Raw genomic sequence first — 18516 nt, forward strand, 5'->3', positions numbered from 1 at the left:
TGCTAATGACAGGTCCGTATTCCTTAGATAATTCTTCTGATGGACTTTAAAGATTGATCATTGGTTTGAAAAAAACAATCAGTTGTTGATTAATGATTGATCATAAATGAAAATAGAAAAATAATAAATTTATTGCATTTTTTGTGTTGCTGGAATATTGCTAAAAGTGGCGTAAAACCAAACTCACTCACTCACTAAATTAATATTGGTACAAATTAATCAGTCACAGTTTTCATGATCAAACTGAAACTGAAAACACTCAATCATCAATAAATTGATAAATTGGAACAACACTAGATAATTCACTAGTTAATAGAATACCCAAATACTGATCAAAAATATATGTTGGACTTTTCTGTGTGCCTCGAAATACTGCATTTGTGACAGAAAAATTTAATTCAACAGGTATACGTATGCTTGATGAGTGCTCCACAAGAAGGTGTTACTCTAGTTTCTAAGAAACTTAATTGTTACCCATAGGGTTAGAAATAACCAAGTTTATACAAATTGTACGTGTGCACTGGAACCACTACCGCTTCACACATGCCAGTGTATTATTTACTACAGCATTGTTGACATCATTTGAAACTTATTTTTGCGTAAGGTCAGAATGACATCATTCAAATCTTATTGAGATGTAAGGTCAGAATGACGTTAACTGAAACGAAGTGTTAGCTGAAGATTGTTGACGTCATGTGACGATTGTGGTTTCCTAAGAGGGTGGTCATGAGGAGTGCATTTTTCTAAAGGGGAGCTCAAAAGGAATAAGAAATAATACAAAATACAAGTATTTGGTCACTCATTTCATAAAATCTGTATGACATACATGCTTGTATTAAAATCTCCATTTTCTTCGGAGTGAGCTCAGTAAAAATAATCCATATATCACTACTGAAATCCACTGTAAAAAAACTGATCTAGACATCAGAGTTATAAGGATTGTAATAGACTCACATTCACACGTAAGCGATGGTGTCACATACGTTGTGTTGGAACTGACCATACTAAATGAATATTTAATTTGAGTAAATGATATTACCAATTCCAAATATCATCAGCCACTACCAAAACCATTTATACATTTGTATCTCCATGTACCTTTGACAATATGCTGAATTGGAATTATACATAAAAGGGCCTTTTCAAAAGGAGAGTCAGATTGAGATCTCTCACAGTTTGTGAAAGATTTTGCTTAATCAATGAATCGAAACACCATAGAGCAAATACTACCACTATGAATATGAATAAAACAAATCTGACCTGTAAAAAACTAAAAAAATCATTTCTTCTCCATATTAGGAAATATATTTATAAAAGTGTTGCAGTGAAGTAAAGGCTGCTCAATGTGTGATAGGCACCAAGTTTCCATCCCTACTGGATGGCAGCTGAATAACAGTACAAACATGAAAGAAACACAACTTTTGGAAATAAAACTTTAAAACACCCGTTTAATGAAGTGAAGGTCTATTTCTGAAATATTTTAATTATATTTCTTTTAATGGTCAAGAGCTGGAGAATTTTTTTCAAATTAAAAAAAATATATATGATAAAAAGCTCGATTATCATTGCAATGATTGGAACATATCATGTCTTGTTGTCAAATATGTTCTTTTAATTATAATTATTATTATTATTATTATTATTATTAATACATTTAAAACTAAACAAAAACTTATTAATCTGTATAAAAAGCAACTGGAATCATTTCTGAATTACTTTTCAATGTAAGAATCTGTTCATATGAACGCCTAGACTAACACTTAGTCAATGAAAACGTGTCTTTAAAATATATATTTTTTAAATGTCTTCGAAAGAGCCTGTCCTCTTCTGCTGTTTTCATATGTGGATTCAAGCAAACTAGAGATGGTTAGTTTGATCTTGACTTGCCTAGGCATTTAGTAAAACTAGAAAATACCTAAAAAATATAAATTCCACAGTCATGGTGCAGGACTAATGACTGCCCCCAAACTGATAAACATGATCTTGATTGAGTTGAGTTTTGAATATTATATGTCAAACAAACCTGAACTTTTAACAGCCAATATTATTCACATACAGTTTCAATTATCTTGCCTCATGGTGGACTGATTTGATTTTTTTGGTAAACAACTTTCAATTTTGTTGTATTTTCAAAAGCAACCAGGAACAGTTCCATCTGCTTCCACCAAGCAGTCTGTTAAAAGATGTACCAAACTAATCTGGCACTCACACAAATAGCAACCAAAAACACATTTAGTTAAATAATATAATGCAGTATCCTCATTCTACCTTTAGTACTTGATTCCTTTAGTTTTAACAAGTTAAGAGAATTAAAATTTCATAGGTCGGACAATGCAGGGCCTTGGATGATATATCCAAGGAAAATCATGTTTAGTTGATTGACTTTCCTGGGATGCAATTCGGCTCAAGCCCACTAGCCTGAGAAAGTTTATCTAATGGTGAAGGTATCCTAATAGTCTTGCACCATGACTGTGGAATATATATATTTTATGAAAAAAAACAATAATCTAGAAACGCATACAAAAACAAGTCTAGCCAGCTCTAGCTAACTCTATTCCACAAATCAGCATAGAGAACATTTTTTTTTTAGAGTCAAGAAGGATATTGTGTAATATAAGATTTCATAGACTAAATGTTAGCCTCGTATCCTAAGAGCTAGTAGAATTTTTAGAATTTTTAGTGGGTGTCCTTGTATATTATCACTAATCGGGGCAGCCCGGTTCCCTGGGTATGCTGCGCTGGCGCGACCTAGAGAACCAGGCTGTAGTCAGGTAGTACACGGTTCCCGCAACGCTGCATCCCTGCAGTCTCAAAAGTTGATACGACGCCCATCCAAAAGTGTGTGTGATTGTGTTGGGAAGGGAGTCTTGTGGTTTTCAAAATGGCTGCAGACTCTGATTATAGTAATGACGACATTTTGACAACCTTGATGTGGTATTTGGATTCCACAGCTTATCTACATTACGTAGATAGGAATCTAACTGGCTGTTAGCAACCGATAGGAAATGTGACTATGTGACACTCAGGCACTGTCCAATATATCTTGTCTCCTTGGTCATTATCTATAAATATTGTCTGTGTGTATCTCATTATCTTGTGAAATTTGCTGTGGAAACGTGGCCTTTGTTGGGATATCCACACACAATAATAAATAGTAATAATGTATGTACATATACTGTAAACTATATTCATACCCAACACGCTTATAAAGAACTGGCAGATATAACAAACTTTTTGTTGTTGTCACAGCCATTAGCTGTATATATGCTGCATGTATGCTTATAACAATACGGTTATAACGAACTAAAATTACTGGTCCCTTTGAGTTCATGATAACCGTAGTTTACTGTATTGTGCTAGCTTCCATACACTCTGTGCATGCTCAAAACACTAACAAAATTACCCATTTTCATTCTCAGCTGCCTGGGGTGTATAAAAAGTACACATCTGGTGTTGGTGCTAAAATTGGTCAAAGAAAATCAACATGTTAATCTTTCCATGATGCTATATGAGTGGTTAGTCTTATTAATGGTGAGTGAGTGGGTATGGTTCAACGGCCCTTTTAGCAATATTCCAGCAATATCACTTCAGGAGTCTTATGAATATAGCATTTGCAAAAGACACAATTTTCACGACGTTGATGCATTGTTGGGCTAAAAGCAGCCCAAGTACTCATACAACATCAGCCCTTTTAACGTGTGAGTTAATGTTTTGCTATGCCTAAGGCGGATCCAAAGGGGAGGTTCAGGCCCCCCCCCTGTCTTTTTTCAAACAAATGTTGTCGGCAGTTAACTATCTGAGAGAGGATTTTCATATTTGGAACCCCTCCCTTTCAAAAATGCTTGATCCACTCTTGCATTCTATGATATTATCTCAATTATTATGACTGCCTGTAAATAATCAAGCCAGTAATTCATAGACAGGAAACCAGCCATCGGGCCCCAGAATTCTATTCTGCCAAGAATCCCTTCATGGCCCCATTTCACAAAACATTTGAAGTGCTACGACCGTCCGGTACTCTGACATAGACCAACCATGGATGTTTTTGAGCCATGGTCACTTTGTGAAACGGGTCCCAGGATATTTCAATCTAGATAGATGGGAAGCAGTAAGGTTTGAGAGTGTTTTTGGGTCTCCTACCTTCTGGTTGTCCTCCATCTTCAACCTTGATAGAGGGCTCATCACTTGACACTGAAAGATGATTGTAACCATTATCTGATGGGAATTAATACAATACACATCTTTTCATATAGATAAAGGACTTAGTGGTCCAGTTGTCTAAGGCATTGTTACTCTGAGTGTAGAGTTACCTCCCTTAATAATGCCAGGATCCGCTGGATTCATTTCCAGATCTTCCCCAGTCTGTCAGCACTACATACCATGCTGATGATGTTGTTTTGATCAACCTCTACATCTTGAATCACTTTGACCTTCCCTCCAATATTATTTGTATAATTGTTGTTAAGGCTGCACTCATCAGTATTCCAGCTATATGATGTCAGCCTGTAAATAATGGATCAGACAATCCAGTGATTGATATCATGAGCAAGGATCCATCCCCTCCAGGTATGACATGCCATCAACCAAGGCACCAGCCTGACCCCCTATCCAACACTAGCATGGGGGTGCTGGGGACACATTCTACCTGTGTCCTGAGGGGTTCCTCCCATATTAAATCACCCAGGCCTGATATAACTGAAATATTGTACTGATACCGGTAGGTATCAGCGGGACACAGATCCTGAGAAGATCTGGGTTAGAATAGATTATTAGCAACCCATGCTTGTCGTAAGACACAACTAACCCCAATTGCGTGGATTGATGCTCATGATGTCAATCACTGGATTGTCTGGTCCAGACTTAATTATTCACAGACCGCCGTCATATCCAATGTAACTGGAATATTGCTGAGTGCAGCTTTAAGCAACAAACAAACAAACAAACAGTGGGAAACAGAACGTTAAGAGAGAAAACCTTATTTTAATTTCCGAAAGCTGTTTTTTCAGTCCTGCCTCCTTCACAAGGACAAAGGTCAATAGTGGTCCTCAAACGCCATACAGTGATTAAATGAGTACAATCATATGATACCTATATTAAAGCAATATAAGGGGATCCCTGACTTGGTTGATGCATATCATCGTATCCCAATTGCGTGGATCGATGCTCATGATGTCAATCACTGGATTGTCTGGTTCAGACTCGATTATTTCCAGACCGCCGTCATACAGCTGGAATATTGTGGTGTTAAACAACAAATAAACAAACAAATAAATATAGCAATATCATTATGTCCAGAGGGACACCAAGAATGGGCTTCACATGTAACCACCCTGAAAAGCAGCCCTCTAAACACAAAATACAAAATTTCAAAGAAGCTACATTGTCATCCACGAATTTATGAATGTCTAAAATCATACCATAATGATCAACATCAGCATAAAGCTGCAAATATAAGAGACTACAGGTGTATAAAGATGCACATGGCTCTTGATCATCCTTTGCAATCCTAGCAGGTTTGAATCAGCCAATTCCATATTATGCTTGTGGGCTCACCCAAGTTTGATTATCTAAACCAATCAAGCACTAAAAGATTACCATAATTACCAAAGATTACCATAATTATGTGGAGACAATGTCCCAGTTTCACACAGCACACTAATTGCAGCGTCTAGGCCAACACTGAGCAGAACCACCAGACCATGGAGACTTTGGGGTGAGGTCATTATGTCCAGCGACATGACCCAGAAACTGTCAACTCCTTTCATTTTGTGCACACTAAAGTAGACGAACTTCAATAAAACTATTTTGATTTATTTAAGAATTGACTTCAATAATATTCTTCCTTAATGGAGGCATACTGTGCTTACTGTGTAACTCCCTGTCGGTGTGCAAAGTGTTCACGCCAGTTTTTAGGGTTATTTGTCCTTTAAACGCTAAAGTTTGTTTTTATTTTTACGTTTATTTGTTGTTTAACGCCACACTCAACAAATATTCCAGCTATATGACGGCGGTCAGTAAATAATCGAGTCTGGACCAGACATTCCAGTGATTGACATCATGAGCACGCAATTGGGATCGATGACATGCATCAACCAAGTCAGCTACCCTGACCACCCGATCCCGTTATTCGCCTCTTACTTCAAGCATAGTCGCCTTTTACTGCAAGCATGGGTTGCTGAAGACTTATTCTACCCCGGATCCTCAGTGGTCTATGCGGTTGTTATAATGACCTTAGACTGTATTGTATGTTCCCCTAGTCCAACATGAATAAATCCAATATCCCACTGTCATACACATATAGAGTTTTTATGAGACATTTATGTGTTTCCATCTCCTACTGTTATGAAATAAGCCCATGAGCCATGTAACATCCTGACACCTTAGTAAATATTGTCATGTACTAAACTACCTGAATTTTGTTGCATTTGTATTGTACATGGATGGGTCTGTGACATAGATGTGAAATAAGCTGAGGTGTGTGTGTGTGTGTGTGTGTGTGTGTGTGTGTGTGTGTGTGTGTGTGTGTGTGTGTGCTTGCTTGTCCAGACTAATGCCTATTTTATAGTGCTAGCCCACTTGAGATACAAGCCGCAGTTTAACATGAATACCCCACTCAGACACAGTATACTGACTCCGAGCCGATCAGTCCTGTTTTAACGCCTTAATATCGAGCTCCAGGCAGGGTAATAACAAGTACAATCTTTTAACGTCTTTTGGTATGACGCGGCCGGCATCGAACCCGAACCTTCCGCTCTAGATATGAAATAAGTACACATTACTTCTTCCACAATATTTCAGAACAATACAAATGCCCTGGGTATCGTTCCACAAAGCGATGTAAGCTTATGTTAGGAGAAATACGATCATCTTTGCGCAAAGATCCTTATTGAAACGAGACCCTGAGTGCCGTTGTACAAAACAACCCTAGCGCTACGACTGTCGTACGTCTACGTTAAGGTATGGGAGTTACGATCACCTTAGAGCTAAGATCGCTCTGTACAACGGCACCCTGGTCCTAGGTTTCAGATACCTGGTGCATCATGTTTACAAGTACTGGACCACTTGACCAATATAAGTATTAATCTCAAGCGCTGGCCAAGACACGGGTATCACATCTACCAGAGTTAACCCCAATCATAGTTTCCAAGACCTTTATGACTAGTTCGTTATATCTGGGATGCAATATTGACATTGCCGATATTGTTTAACTATCAGTCCTCGGAAATTGCTTGTTACGTACTCAAATCCGGAGTGTATGTGACGGCATTCTTCTCGCCCGCTTGTGTCGAAGCCTTTTCAATACCACGATATATACCGTAGTGGACCAGACTTTTCACAATACAGACTCGCGCTTGAAGAAGTCAAGGCGGTACCAAACATATTTAATACTTATAACCGATGCTGTTGCACATTAAAAACCATATTTTATCTTCATGAAATATACATTGTGCAGTTTTATAATGTTCATATGACTGGCAAGTATCATCTCCCACTGAAATATTTCCACACGAACAAACCTCACGTAATGCAGTGGCGTAATGAGCATCAAAGATGTATGTTCAACTTTCTACTAATATTAAGTTCAACTTACAACTAATATTTATAACATATACACGATAAATGAAACTTATTTCAGTCAAGATAGCCTCGTAAATTTCAGATATTATTCTAAACTGCTTCGGTATATTGAAATATCATTATTGTTTTCCATTTTACATATATTTGAATTTTTTAATCTAAACTGATGCACATCATGGAACATGCTTTTTAGCATACGGCTGCTCTCGTCAAAAAAACCACTTAACTACATTTAGTCAAAATAGGGAGTAGTTTGTCACAATGTCCATCCTATATTAATATGTGTACTATATCTGACAAACCAATCTCCACTGGCATGTAGCTTGAATACCGAGTTATCGCTGTTCGTGGCATCCACGCAGCCCCAGCGGTTGATAAAAATCTCCAAACATCATAAATGAAAACAGTACATTTTGTTGCAACATATGATCTGGTTGTCATAGCATCTAGTATTAATGGACCGTATCAGGTTTGACAATTTTATCTGCAATAAACCTACCATATGTAGCGTGGTGTTGATACCAGACCCCTAGAAGCACAGCATATTGTGCCACATCTCAGAACGATGATTGCTGAAATACCTCGTAAAACTCGCTCATGTGTACAGCTCTCCTGATTGACATCACTATACACGTGAAGCGTCTCATTTGAATATTTCAAACTTTGATTCGTTTAGATTCAATAGGGACCGTGTCGCTATCAACATCGATCTTATTGTACACCGTTAGAGGCTATTTATGCAAATAGACACACTATGACAACACGTGCTTCTAGATCTGGTAGATTAGCCACGTTGAAGTCGGATATCAAATCAAACATCAACACATATTTCTATTACATTATATTTCTCACTGTCGACCATCCATCATCATGACATTACAACAAAACAACGATCAGAATCGTTTTGCAGTAACATATAAGTAAGAATTAGCAGGAACGTTTCGCGAGCATCCACATGTAAAGATAACTGCCTTATTACGAGAAACGGCCGGCGGCCAACATTGTTACCAAATCAACTGATCGGGGAGGGGCGGAGAGGTTGGTCCCAGGCAGACTGTCCCAACCTAAAAGGAAGGAGGGACGCTTTTGTGGTATCCATTGTGCAAATAAACACACACGAATTCATATTTTGGATCGAATATTTAACAAAATTATTTCTCTGTTTACATGGAGGGATTATTTCTGGGATACAATCACCCACATCCGCCGGTTTCCCAACTCGCCACATTCAATACTGCGATGAATCCAAGAGTCTGTAACGTATTGTCATTTTTTTTGTCATATACCTGCCCATCTATCCTAACTTTTGGCTCCAGTACTCCCCTTAATGTCGCAGAGTTTTTAAGGAGAACCAGGTATCACCATATCGTTCCAAACTAAAATAGTTATATACAGATATTTCTCTTTATTTCAGTCATGAAAGTCAACTTAACTTCTGATCATGCAAACATACATCGTACATAAAAACCGATATATGCACTTTTCAAATGTAGTCACTTTTAGACTCAAGAGATAAGATCTACCTTGTAACTGTGTATCAATCACGATGTTTCCCAAACAGTGTCAAATTATTTATTTCAGTATAGCTGTAAATTCTAAATATATGCAATGGTTTATTTTCAACGCACTCATCAGTATGACTCCTATCTGCTATGGGATTCTAATTTTCCAGCCTACAGAAATCTATCCCGTGATAATTGTTGGCTCGACTCTTCGAGGAAAGTTTCAAATTACGCGAACCGAATTATAGATGACGTAGACATCTAATTTGAACACGTGGATTTGTTAGAACAAAATGACGATCGATACACGTGATAAACTTATTGAATAGAGTTTAGATATGTTTTTAAACATAAGTAAATGTTAACCTTATTTTGTTTTTGTTTTTGTTTTATATCCCAAGTATAGATATACATGTACAAATATGTCGGTTATACCCATGCGACCAGCTTGATACCTTCTTGTATTTATGACTGTATATCACCAGCTGTATACACCTACCCTGTCATTGAGACTATAGCCCTTATATTATTTAAATTTGTATGGTGAGCAATTGTCTAATTCCCATGACACACATATAGTTTTTATCAATAACATGTTTTAAACAGAACGTATATGCCCGTTCTAATATTCAATCGTGTTTAAGACATTTTTGGAAACAAAAACACTCAAGTCACGATTGTATATGTATAAAACCATACACAATGTATTTGCAATTCATCACGTTTTGCTTCCTTAGTAATATATCCATATTACCATGTCACTGTTTTCAAAACTGACTACCATCATGACAAATGTTCCTGAAATGCTAGGCATGTGTACTTTTGTATATAGTGTTTAATTAACACGAGATTAAAGCGTTTTACTGTATCTGAGATTTAGGTATAAGACCCAGGCTTTCCAGAAAACGTACCTTTAAACCGATCCCAAAAGCAAGCGTTCTTTTTTAAACTGGGAAGAAACTAAATATGCACCTGTTTTGTTAAATTAATGTAAAAATTATGACAATAAATACTAACCATGCATATTTCAAATTGATCGTTTCCTAAGAATGTAAAATATGCGCTTTTCGATCACTTCTACTGTCAATCACGATCTTGGATTATGCAGTTACTCGTCACACACAGATCAGCTTACATGCAAGATCCATGCATTAAGAGCGGACCAATCTGCAGTGGGTCTGTACGTCAACGAGGCACTGCTGCTCTTTAAGAAAGCAGTGGCCTATTAGTGTTGAGCTTTTTAAAAAATCAACAGTTCACGTCGTTAATTGATAGACCTAATCTGCAATAATATCCAACCGTATTGTAAATGCTTAACGTAATGGAGAAATATTACAAGAATGACAAAGATCATTTCCTCTGAACCCACATGCATTTCGCTAAATCGTTGAACGGAACACACTCCTTTATAGTCACCCATTAAGTGATATTTCGGCAATTGTCGACTGTTTCCGTTGTTGAAGGTCGGAAACAGTTGTGTGATGCTATGTTGGGATTTAATAACTACGGAATGTTTGTATGTCTGGCGAAGACATTGTCTTATTTGTTCGTATGTTATATCGTGTTAAAGAAGATAGGTATCATGACATAATCGTGTTAAATATTCACTATGATGAATGGATAACTTAACGTCAACAGAACGCTTACAAAGCAACACACGATTTCTTAGAAAAATCACGTTCGTGTTACCAACTGAACTGTTAATAACTCAGCAATATTTCTTGCAAAACCAATAATCATGCATGCAAGGATAAACCTAACCTTCGAGATAATTCATAATTTCTGCCCTCCCGTCACTTTCCATAATGGACTGGTTATGCATTATCCCACGCGAAGGTGGCGCTCTTCTGCTAGTAATTATAGCTAACACATGTCTAAGTAAAGATCTTGGGATGTACCTTTTCAATAACACGTTAGTGTCAACAGTGTGCCTTTAAAAAAAACGTTAGTGTCGTAAGTGGATCTTTACAACAACCCGTTAGTTCCATCAATGTACCTTTAAAACACGTTAGTGGGCCTTTACTTCAATCCGTTAGTGTCATCAATGTACCTTTAAAACACGTTAGTGTCGTTAGTGGGCCTTTACTTCAATCCGTTAGTGTCATCAATGTACCTTTAAAAAAACGTTAGTGTCAACAGTGTGCCTTGACTACAATCCGTTAGTGTCATCAATGGGCCTTTACAAAAACCATTAGTGTCAACAGTATACCTTTACAACAATCCGTTACCATCAATGTACCTTTACAATAACTCGTTAGTGTCCACAGTGGACCTTTACAACAACCGGTTAGTGCGATCAATGTACCCTCAACAAACGTTAGTGTCATCAATGGACCTTTACTACAACCAATTAGTGTTATCAGTTACAACAACCCGTTAGTGCGATCAATGTACCCTTAACAAACGTTAGTGTCATCAATGGACCTTTACCACAATCCGTTAATGTTATCAATGTACCTCTAAAACAAACGTTAGTGTCATCAATGGACCTTTACTAAAACCAATTAGTGTTATCAGTTACAACAACCCGTTAGTGCCATCGAGGTACCTTTACACCAGACCATTATCCTAGATCTCCACAAAAAAATGCTGGTTTCCATTTTGTTCGTTTTTAATGTCTTGTGACAACGATCCGATTATGAATACCCTTACGGCAATGACGTCACTAATGAAGATAAATGCAATCAATTTCTGTTTCAGAAGCCTCACCATGCCCGGTCACTGGCACAATGCGACGTCATTCGGTGAGTGCCCCCTCTTCCAGATTGCCTGCCATTTGTAATACACAGTTGAGTGTGACCTTATCACTCGCCATGACTGGGATGCGCTAAAGGTATTTCCAAACCATTATCCATATGACTATTCACGTAAAGTTCAGAAATGATTTCTTTTGTATGATCAACTAACATCGTCTGCACAATCACACTACCAAAAAAACCCAGTCTACAAACGTTCATTCGCGGTGGGGTAGCCTAGTGGTAGCCGAGAAGACCAGGATTCGGTTCTCCACATGGGTACAATGTGTGAAGCCAAAATTCTGTCCCCCACCCATATTGCTGGAATGGTGCTAAAACGGCGTAAAACCTCACACATGCATCTCGATATTGAAGTAGACATATTTATTTAATATACGAAGCAGTCTCAGCGTTAAACTTGAGGAGTTACGACAACCGTAGTGATTTGTTCGCTTTGAGAAACACAGCCCTGTTCATGAATCGAATTTGGAAGTGGGAGACAAATACCTGCGTACAGGATCCGGTATTTGTAACAATGCGTATTTTTGGAGTGTGCACCACCTACATAAACTAACAATGTGTTTTATGTGCAGGTGAAAGTCAATAATGAAAATATATATGTGTATATGTGTGTTTATTGTCTGAGGCCGCACTCAACGATATTCCATCTATATGAAGGCGACCTGTAGCAGACAATCCAGTGATTGATATTACGTCGCGGTACGTTGACACTCTATCAACCATGTCACCGAGCCTGACCACCCAATCCATTAAGTTGCCTCTTACGACCAGCATAGTTTGCTAGGGACCAATTCTAACCCACAATCCCCACGAGTTGAGTAAATATGAGGGAACAATGTGACGCTGATCGGCCTGCCTGCTGACATCACCAGACAATGGGACACTCGTGACTCCATTAAATAAAAAACACCCTTAATGACGACAATGGTTTCTCGTATTGTTTTTCCTCTGAACAACGTGGAAATTCTCGAGATAACAGGGTTCAATCTGCCAGTTCAGAATGGATTGCCATGTCACTGCCAGTGTTGGCCTGCGTTGTACATAATCTTATCATCCAACGTCTGCCTGTAATTTTATAGAGAGCAGAGTACCTTTAAATCTTAACAAGGGCGGAGTAATCAGACCTTTGAAATCAAAGATTGTTGGAGACCTACTCGTGTAGTTTATCACTAGAGGGGTACCTCCCAAACACGCTGTACAGAGAGCTCTGATAAGGGGAGATAATTGTCGGGACACATTCCATGTGGTACTAATTGCCGCTAAAACAAAGGCTGAAAGATAAGCCCGCGATATCACCTCGGCATTCCGAGATCAAGTTAGCTTGTCGGCTAACGATCTCAACTCTGTATCTGCTAGTCATAGATCCAGAGCTATCTGAAAGTTGTGAGGATATCCTCGATAGTCCTCCCTTGGTCGTCAATCCTACCGGAAAATTCAAATGTCGAATGGCAGCCAAGAGGTAGACAGATATACTGCCCAAAGTACTTAATTATTCATACGACTGAAAGACAATACATAAACCAACGGGCGCGAGCCACTATCTCACATATTGTTAAGTTGTTCATCCGCAGCTAACTTCAACACTTGACGGACTAGCTGCCGGAGACACGGGAATCAGGCCTTATCGCTACTCAGTCCGTCTAAACGGGGTATAAGTTGCAGGAATCCTAAGAAGTCTATCTGTCCTAAAGAGAACGGACTATTTTTCACTTTCAGTCAATTGTAGATCTTTAAAACGTTCCCATAACATGTTTTACACAGACGCAATAGTTCTTTGCACAAAGATATCGTGATTTAACGCGAAGTACGGGATTTACGATTGTCGCTACGCTAAGATCCCTTTCAGGAACCCGGACCTTCTGTAATCAGTTATACTATCTTATACTATCATTCCAGCGAGATTGTATTTGAGTGAGCGCATGTTGTTTTACACCAGTCTTGTCTATACGTGTACAACGGCGGCCATTTAGCAATGCCAGTCTGGATTATACAAACAACAGACATCGTCATAAATGCATACACCACGAACCTCTTCACATATTATACACACCGTATGCCCATATTGACCGTGCACTAGGCTGGGACCTCTTCTAATGATTCATTTCAACGGGAAGACAACAGTGGGGATCTAGAATATTGACGAGTGGACAGGAATTCCGGAAGAGCACATATTTTCCTTCGGAATCCCCACAGAAAACAAGCAAAGGGTACAAGGGACATATTCTGCCCAAGAATCCTCCGGAAGACACGCACTGGGTGCTAGGGACATACTTTGGCCAAGAATCCTCCGGGAGACACGCACTGGGTGCTAGGGACATATTCTGCCCAAGCCCAAGAATCCTTCGAGAGACACGCACTGGGAGCTAGGGACATACTTTGCCCAAGAATCCCCCGGGAGACACGCACTGGGTGCTAGGGACATACTTTGCCCAAGAATCCCCCGGGAGACACGCACTGGGTGCTAGGGACATACTTTGGCCAAGAATCCTCCGGGAGACACGCACTGGGTGCTAGGGACATATTCTGCCCAAGCCCAAGAATCCTTCGAGAGACACGCACTGGGAGCTAGGGACATACTTTGCCCAAGAATCCCCCGGGAGACACGCACTGGGTGCTAGGGACATACTTTGCCCAAGAATCCCCCGGGAGACACGCACTGGGTGCTAGGGACATACTTTGCCCAAGAATCCTTCGAGAGACACGCACTGGGAGCTAGGGACATACTTTGCCCAAGAATCCTTCGAGAGACACGCACTGGGAGCTAGGGACATACTTTGCCCAAGAATCCTCCGGGAGACACGCACTGGGTGCAAGGGACATATTCTGCCCAAGAATCCTCCGGGAGACACGCACTGGGTGCTTGGGACATACTTTGCCCAAATATATCTTCGGGAGACACGCACTGGATGCTAGGGACATACTTTGCCCAAGAATCCTTCGGGAGACACGCACTGGGTGCTAGGGACATATTTCTCTAAAACATATTTCGCATTTTCGTACCATTTTTATATATTTTTTGTATCATTAATGCATCATTATATGGAACGCATTGTCGTTTTCTACCAGATCCAGACTTTCCGTTGCTCTTTGTGGTTTTTGTGAATATATAAATGGTAGGCTATTCTTGAAGTATAATTGGTTGTAATACTTTGTGATTCGTCATCAGGCTGTGAAGAGTCATATGTATGTAAAAATCAAAGAATAATTCACGTCTAACGTCATAAGGAAGATTAAAGTAGTTGGCCTCATTGAATGGACCAATCACTGTTCCATGTTGTAAAGATTGGGGGATATATGATTATACAATACACTGTGGTGGGTCATCTGCTATCTTATCTTTATCTGCATGTACACACTCACTGTTAAGTCAGGTCAACCTGGAGACCACTTAGTGGACACAGCCCTCTATAAACCAGATTTTTATCATGCCCTGTATTATTGCGGGTCAGGGAAAGCAAGCGTTCCCACACTGGTCGGATGGGATTGACCGAATACGATCAAGAGACTTATCACACCGCTACCTTGTCGCGCGACGCCAACTAAAAATAGTCGGGTCGGGGAATTGCAATGTTTACATTATTCTGGGTGCCGCTAGACCCATCAAGTCCTGGTCCATCTTTGTATTAATCCAGTGTTGAATATTCGTCCTTATGTAAATGACTGTAAGTGATAGCGTGGTTATCCAGTCTCTTGTCATACTTGATGATACCACTGTAAATTGTACAGCTAATGTAAAATCATTCATAAAACAGCATCACACGTAATGGTATTTGCCCTAAATATATATCCTCCAAGGAACCTGTGTTTTGTATGTAAGTCCAACAATCCCTTCAACTGCACAGGGACATGCTAAAAAGTGCACTGATGAATATATTTTTAAATTAAAACTATGAGTCTAAATATTTATTTAAAAGCCTTTGACAATATTGTGGGAGACAATGTCTCTTAATTTCAACGCCTGAAGCGTAATATGTATTTCAAGATTTTTTCTGGGACAATTCATTTTCATTTTTTTCGATAAAATCCCAGATCCCCCCCGAATCCAGAATATCAAATGATCGGTCCTTTCAGAGTGCATTGATGAATAAGAATATATCCAGGGTTTGAATTCAGCAATCGACGTTGTGTTGATATCTGAATGCAATATTTCCACATAGTATCAACTTTCATCAGTTAATGTGGTTGCAACACTTCAGGGAGGAAATCTAATGCGAAGCTGATCATTCCCGCAATAACAGGTGCTCTGGAAAACCTGTCCCAGCCTGATATCATCTACAAATATGAAACCACTTTCACCGCTACATTAGCCTTGTTTGTCGGCATTTATATAGCATTTTCACGCAACAATATCTTAAAATTGTTTTCTGTATGGTTATCGTCCTTGCCGTGTTGCCCGAAAACTCTATACATATAACAAACGGCTTTGTAATGCTAATTTATTTGATAGAACACGGTTTTCCGATCGGTTACTCAGTCATATCTCTTTTGTCTATATTTCGTTTGTTTACGGTAAACATAATATCTGTAGTGATCTCAATGTTAGTAAAGTACCAGTGGTATATACGTTATAATGGCGTTACGAAATTGTAACATCATTGCAACTATACGACGGTAGCCAGAGGTATGCAAGGCGTACCGGGTGCTTTGATAGATGACTGATAGACACAAGGTTCATAATCTCCAGAACACGGCTAGGCAGTTGATTAACCAAGGTTCATAATATCAAGAAAACTGCTAGGCAGCTGATTACCTCAGGTTCATAATCTCAAGAACACGGGTAGGCAGCTGATTAAATAAGGGTCATAATCTCAAGAACACGGGTAGACAGCTGATTAACTAAGGGTCATAATCTCCGGAAAACGGGTAGACAGCTGATTAACTAAGGGTCATAATCTCCAGAACACGGATAGGCAGCTGATTAACTAAGGTTCACAATCAGCGGAACACGGGTACACAGCTGATTAACTAAGAGTCATTATCTCAAGAACACGGGTAGACAGCTGATTAACTAAGGGTCATAATCTCAAAAACACGGGTAGGGAGCTGATTAACTAAGGGTCATAATCTCCAGAACACGGGTAGACAGCTGATTAACTAAGGGTCATCATCTCAAGAACACGGGTAGACAGCTGATTAACTAAGGGTCATAATCTCAAGAACACGGGCAGGCAGCTGATTAACTAAGGGTCATAATCTGCGGAACACGGGTACACAGCTGATTAACCAAGGTTCACAATCTGCGGAACACGGGTACACAGCTGATTAACCAAGGGTCATAATCCCCAGAACACGGGTAGGCAGCTGATTAACTAAGGTTCACAATCTGCGGAACACGGGTACACAGCTGATTAACCAAGGTTCATAATCTCAAGAACACGGGTAGACATATATGATAACTATCACTATCTCACATTTGAACCTACAACCTACATCCTGGGAGGGGTAGAATAGGTCTTCAGCAACCCATGCTTGCCGTAAAAGGCGACTATGCTTGTCGCAAGAGGCGACTAACGGGACCGGGTGGTCAGGCTCGCTGTCTTGGTTGATGCATGTAATCGCATCCGCGTGGATCGATGCTCATGATGTCAATCACTGGATTGTCTGGTCCAGACTCCATTATTTACAGACCGTAGTCATATAGCTGGAATATTGCTGAGTGCGGCGTTAAACAACAAACAAACAAACAAACAAGACAAACACCCTCGGATAATTGGGACACAACTCTTTCTTCCTTTCCCCACTGAACCACCCGTTTCCACTGTTACATTCCATTGCTCATCTATCACACCTGGAAATAAAATCATAAACATTCACTGAAAGCAATGCTCCAGACTGCCAAGGGACGGGGGTCATTGCCCCTAAATAAAAATAAACATATGATCCTCAATCATTGTCGATTCAGAGTACTATGGACCAGACCAAATCGTTTTCACAGGTAACGATTCTTGACTCAATAAGTTAAATCACCTGAGACCTTTGTTCGAGTTCTCATGTTGAGATGTGCAACATAAAACGCATCCAGAGGATTCACCAATGTTAGACTGTATACTACACAACACAATCGAAATTAACAAATTGTAACATTATACAATAAAAGAAACAGTTGATCAGTTGATCCAACTCATGAATGAGCTGGATTTCTGTCACCTGTCACTTGTTATATCAGCCTTTACATCCTCTTTCCCAACCCCCAACGTCCATTTGCATAATTGCGATGTATTATATACGATCTAGCGTGATGTGACACCAGCATATATCAGTATCACGTTTCCGCCACAAGCACCCCACCGTCACCCGAGGAAGGATCCGCATACGCCACTTATCAATAACACTGTGGTAGCGCATGATATGGAACAGTTTCCCTTTTATTCCCAATCACGTCCAAGCCTGCTCAGGTCTCACGAAACGGTTCATCATTCAGTACCGGTGCTTTGCATGCATTAGGTGTACTCTTTGTCATTATTGACCGTGACAAAATATTTGGGCTGTTGCATTCAGCTTCAGTCAGAATCAATACCTGGAATTCTGGAAATATTCTGTTTTTATACCAATGTGGAAATTTATTTCCGGACTAACTTTATAGAAAATCTCACCAAAAGGTGACAGGTAGCATAAAAACATTATTGATCACAACTGCCGGGAAAAAGAAAGTATACACCCATGTTTGATGGTGGCTAAAA

The 18516-nt window shown here is 39.4% G+C and overlaps 1 protein-coding gene across 1 annotated transcript in view; it reads right to left on the reverse strand.

The window, feature by feature from the left end:
* LOC124137536 (zinc finger protein ush-like) overlaps positions 1-18516 on the reverse strand; it is a 53278-nt gene that overhangs the window by 18018 nt on the left and 16744 nt on the right. Inside the window, exon 2 of the mRNA XM_046503876.2 lies at positions 4141-4191. Within this exon, the coding sequence (XP_046359832.1) occupies positions 4141-4191 (51 nt within the window). The remainder of the gene's footprint in view (positions 1-4140; positions 4192-18516) is intronic.

Source organism: Haliotis rufescens, unplaced genomic scaffold (genome assembly GCF_023055435.1).
Source record: "Haliotis rufescens isolate VD_foot unplaced genomic scaffold, xgHalRufe1.0.p SCAF_19, whole genome shotgun sequence".
NCBI classification, from domain to species: domain Eukaryota; kingdom Metazoa; phylum Mollusca; class Gastropoda; order Lepetellida; family Haliotidae; genus Haliotis; species Haliotis rufescens.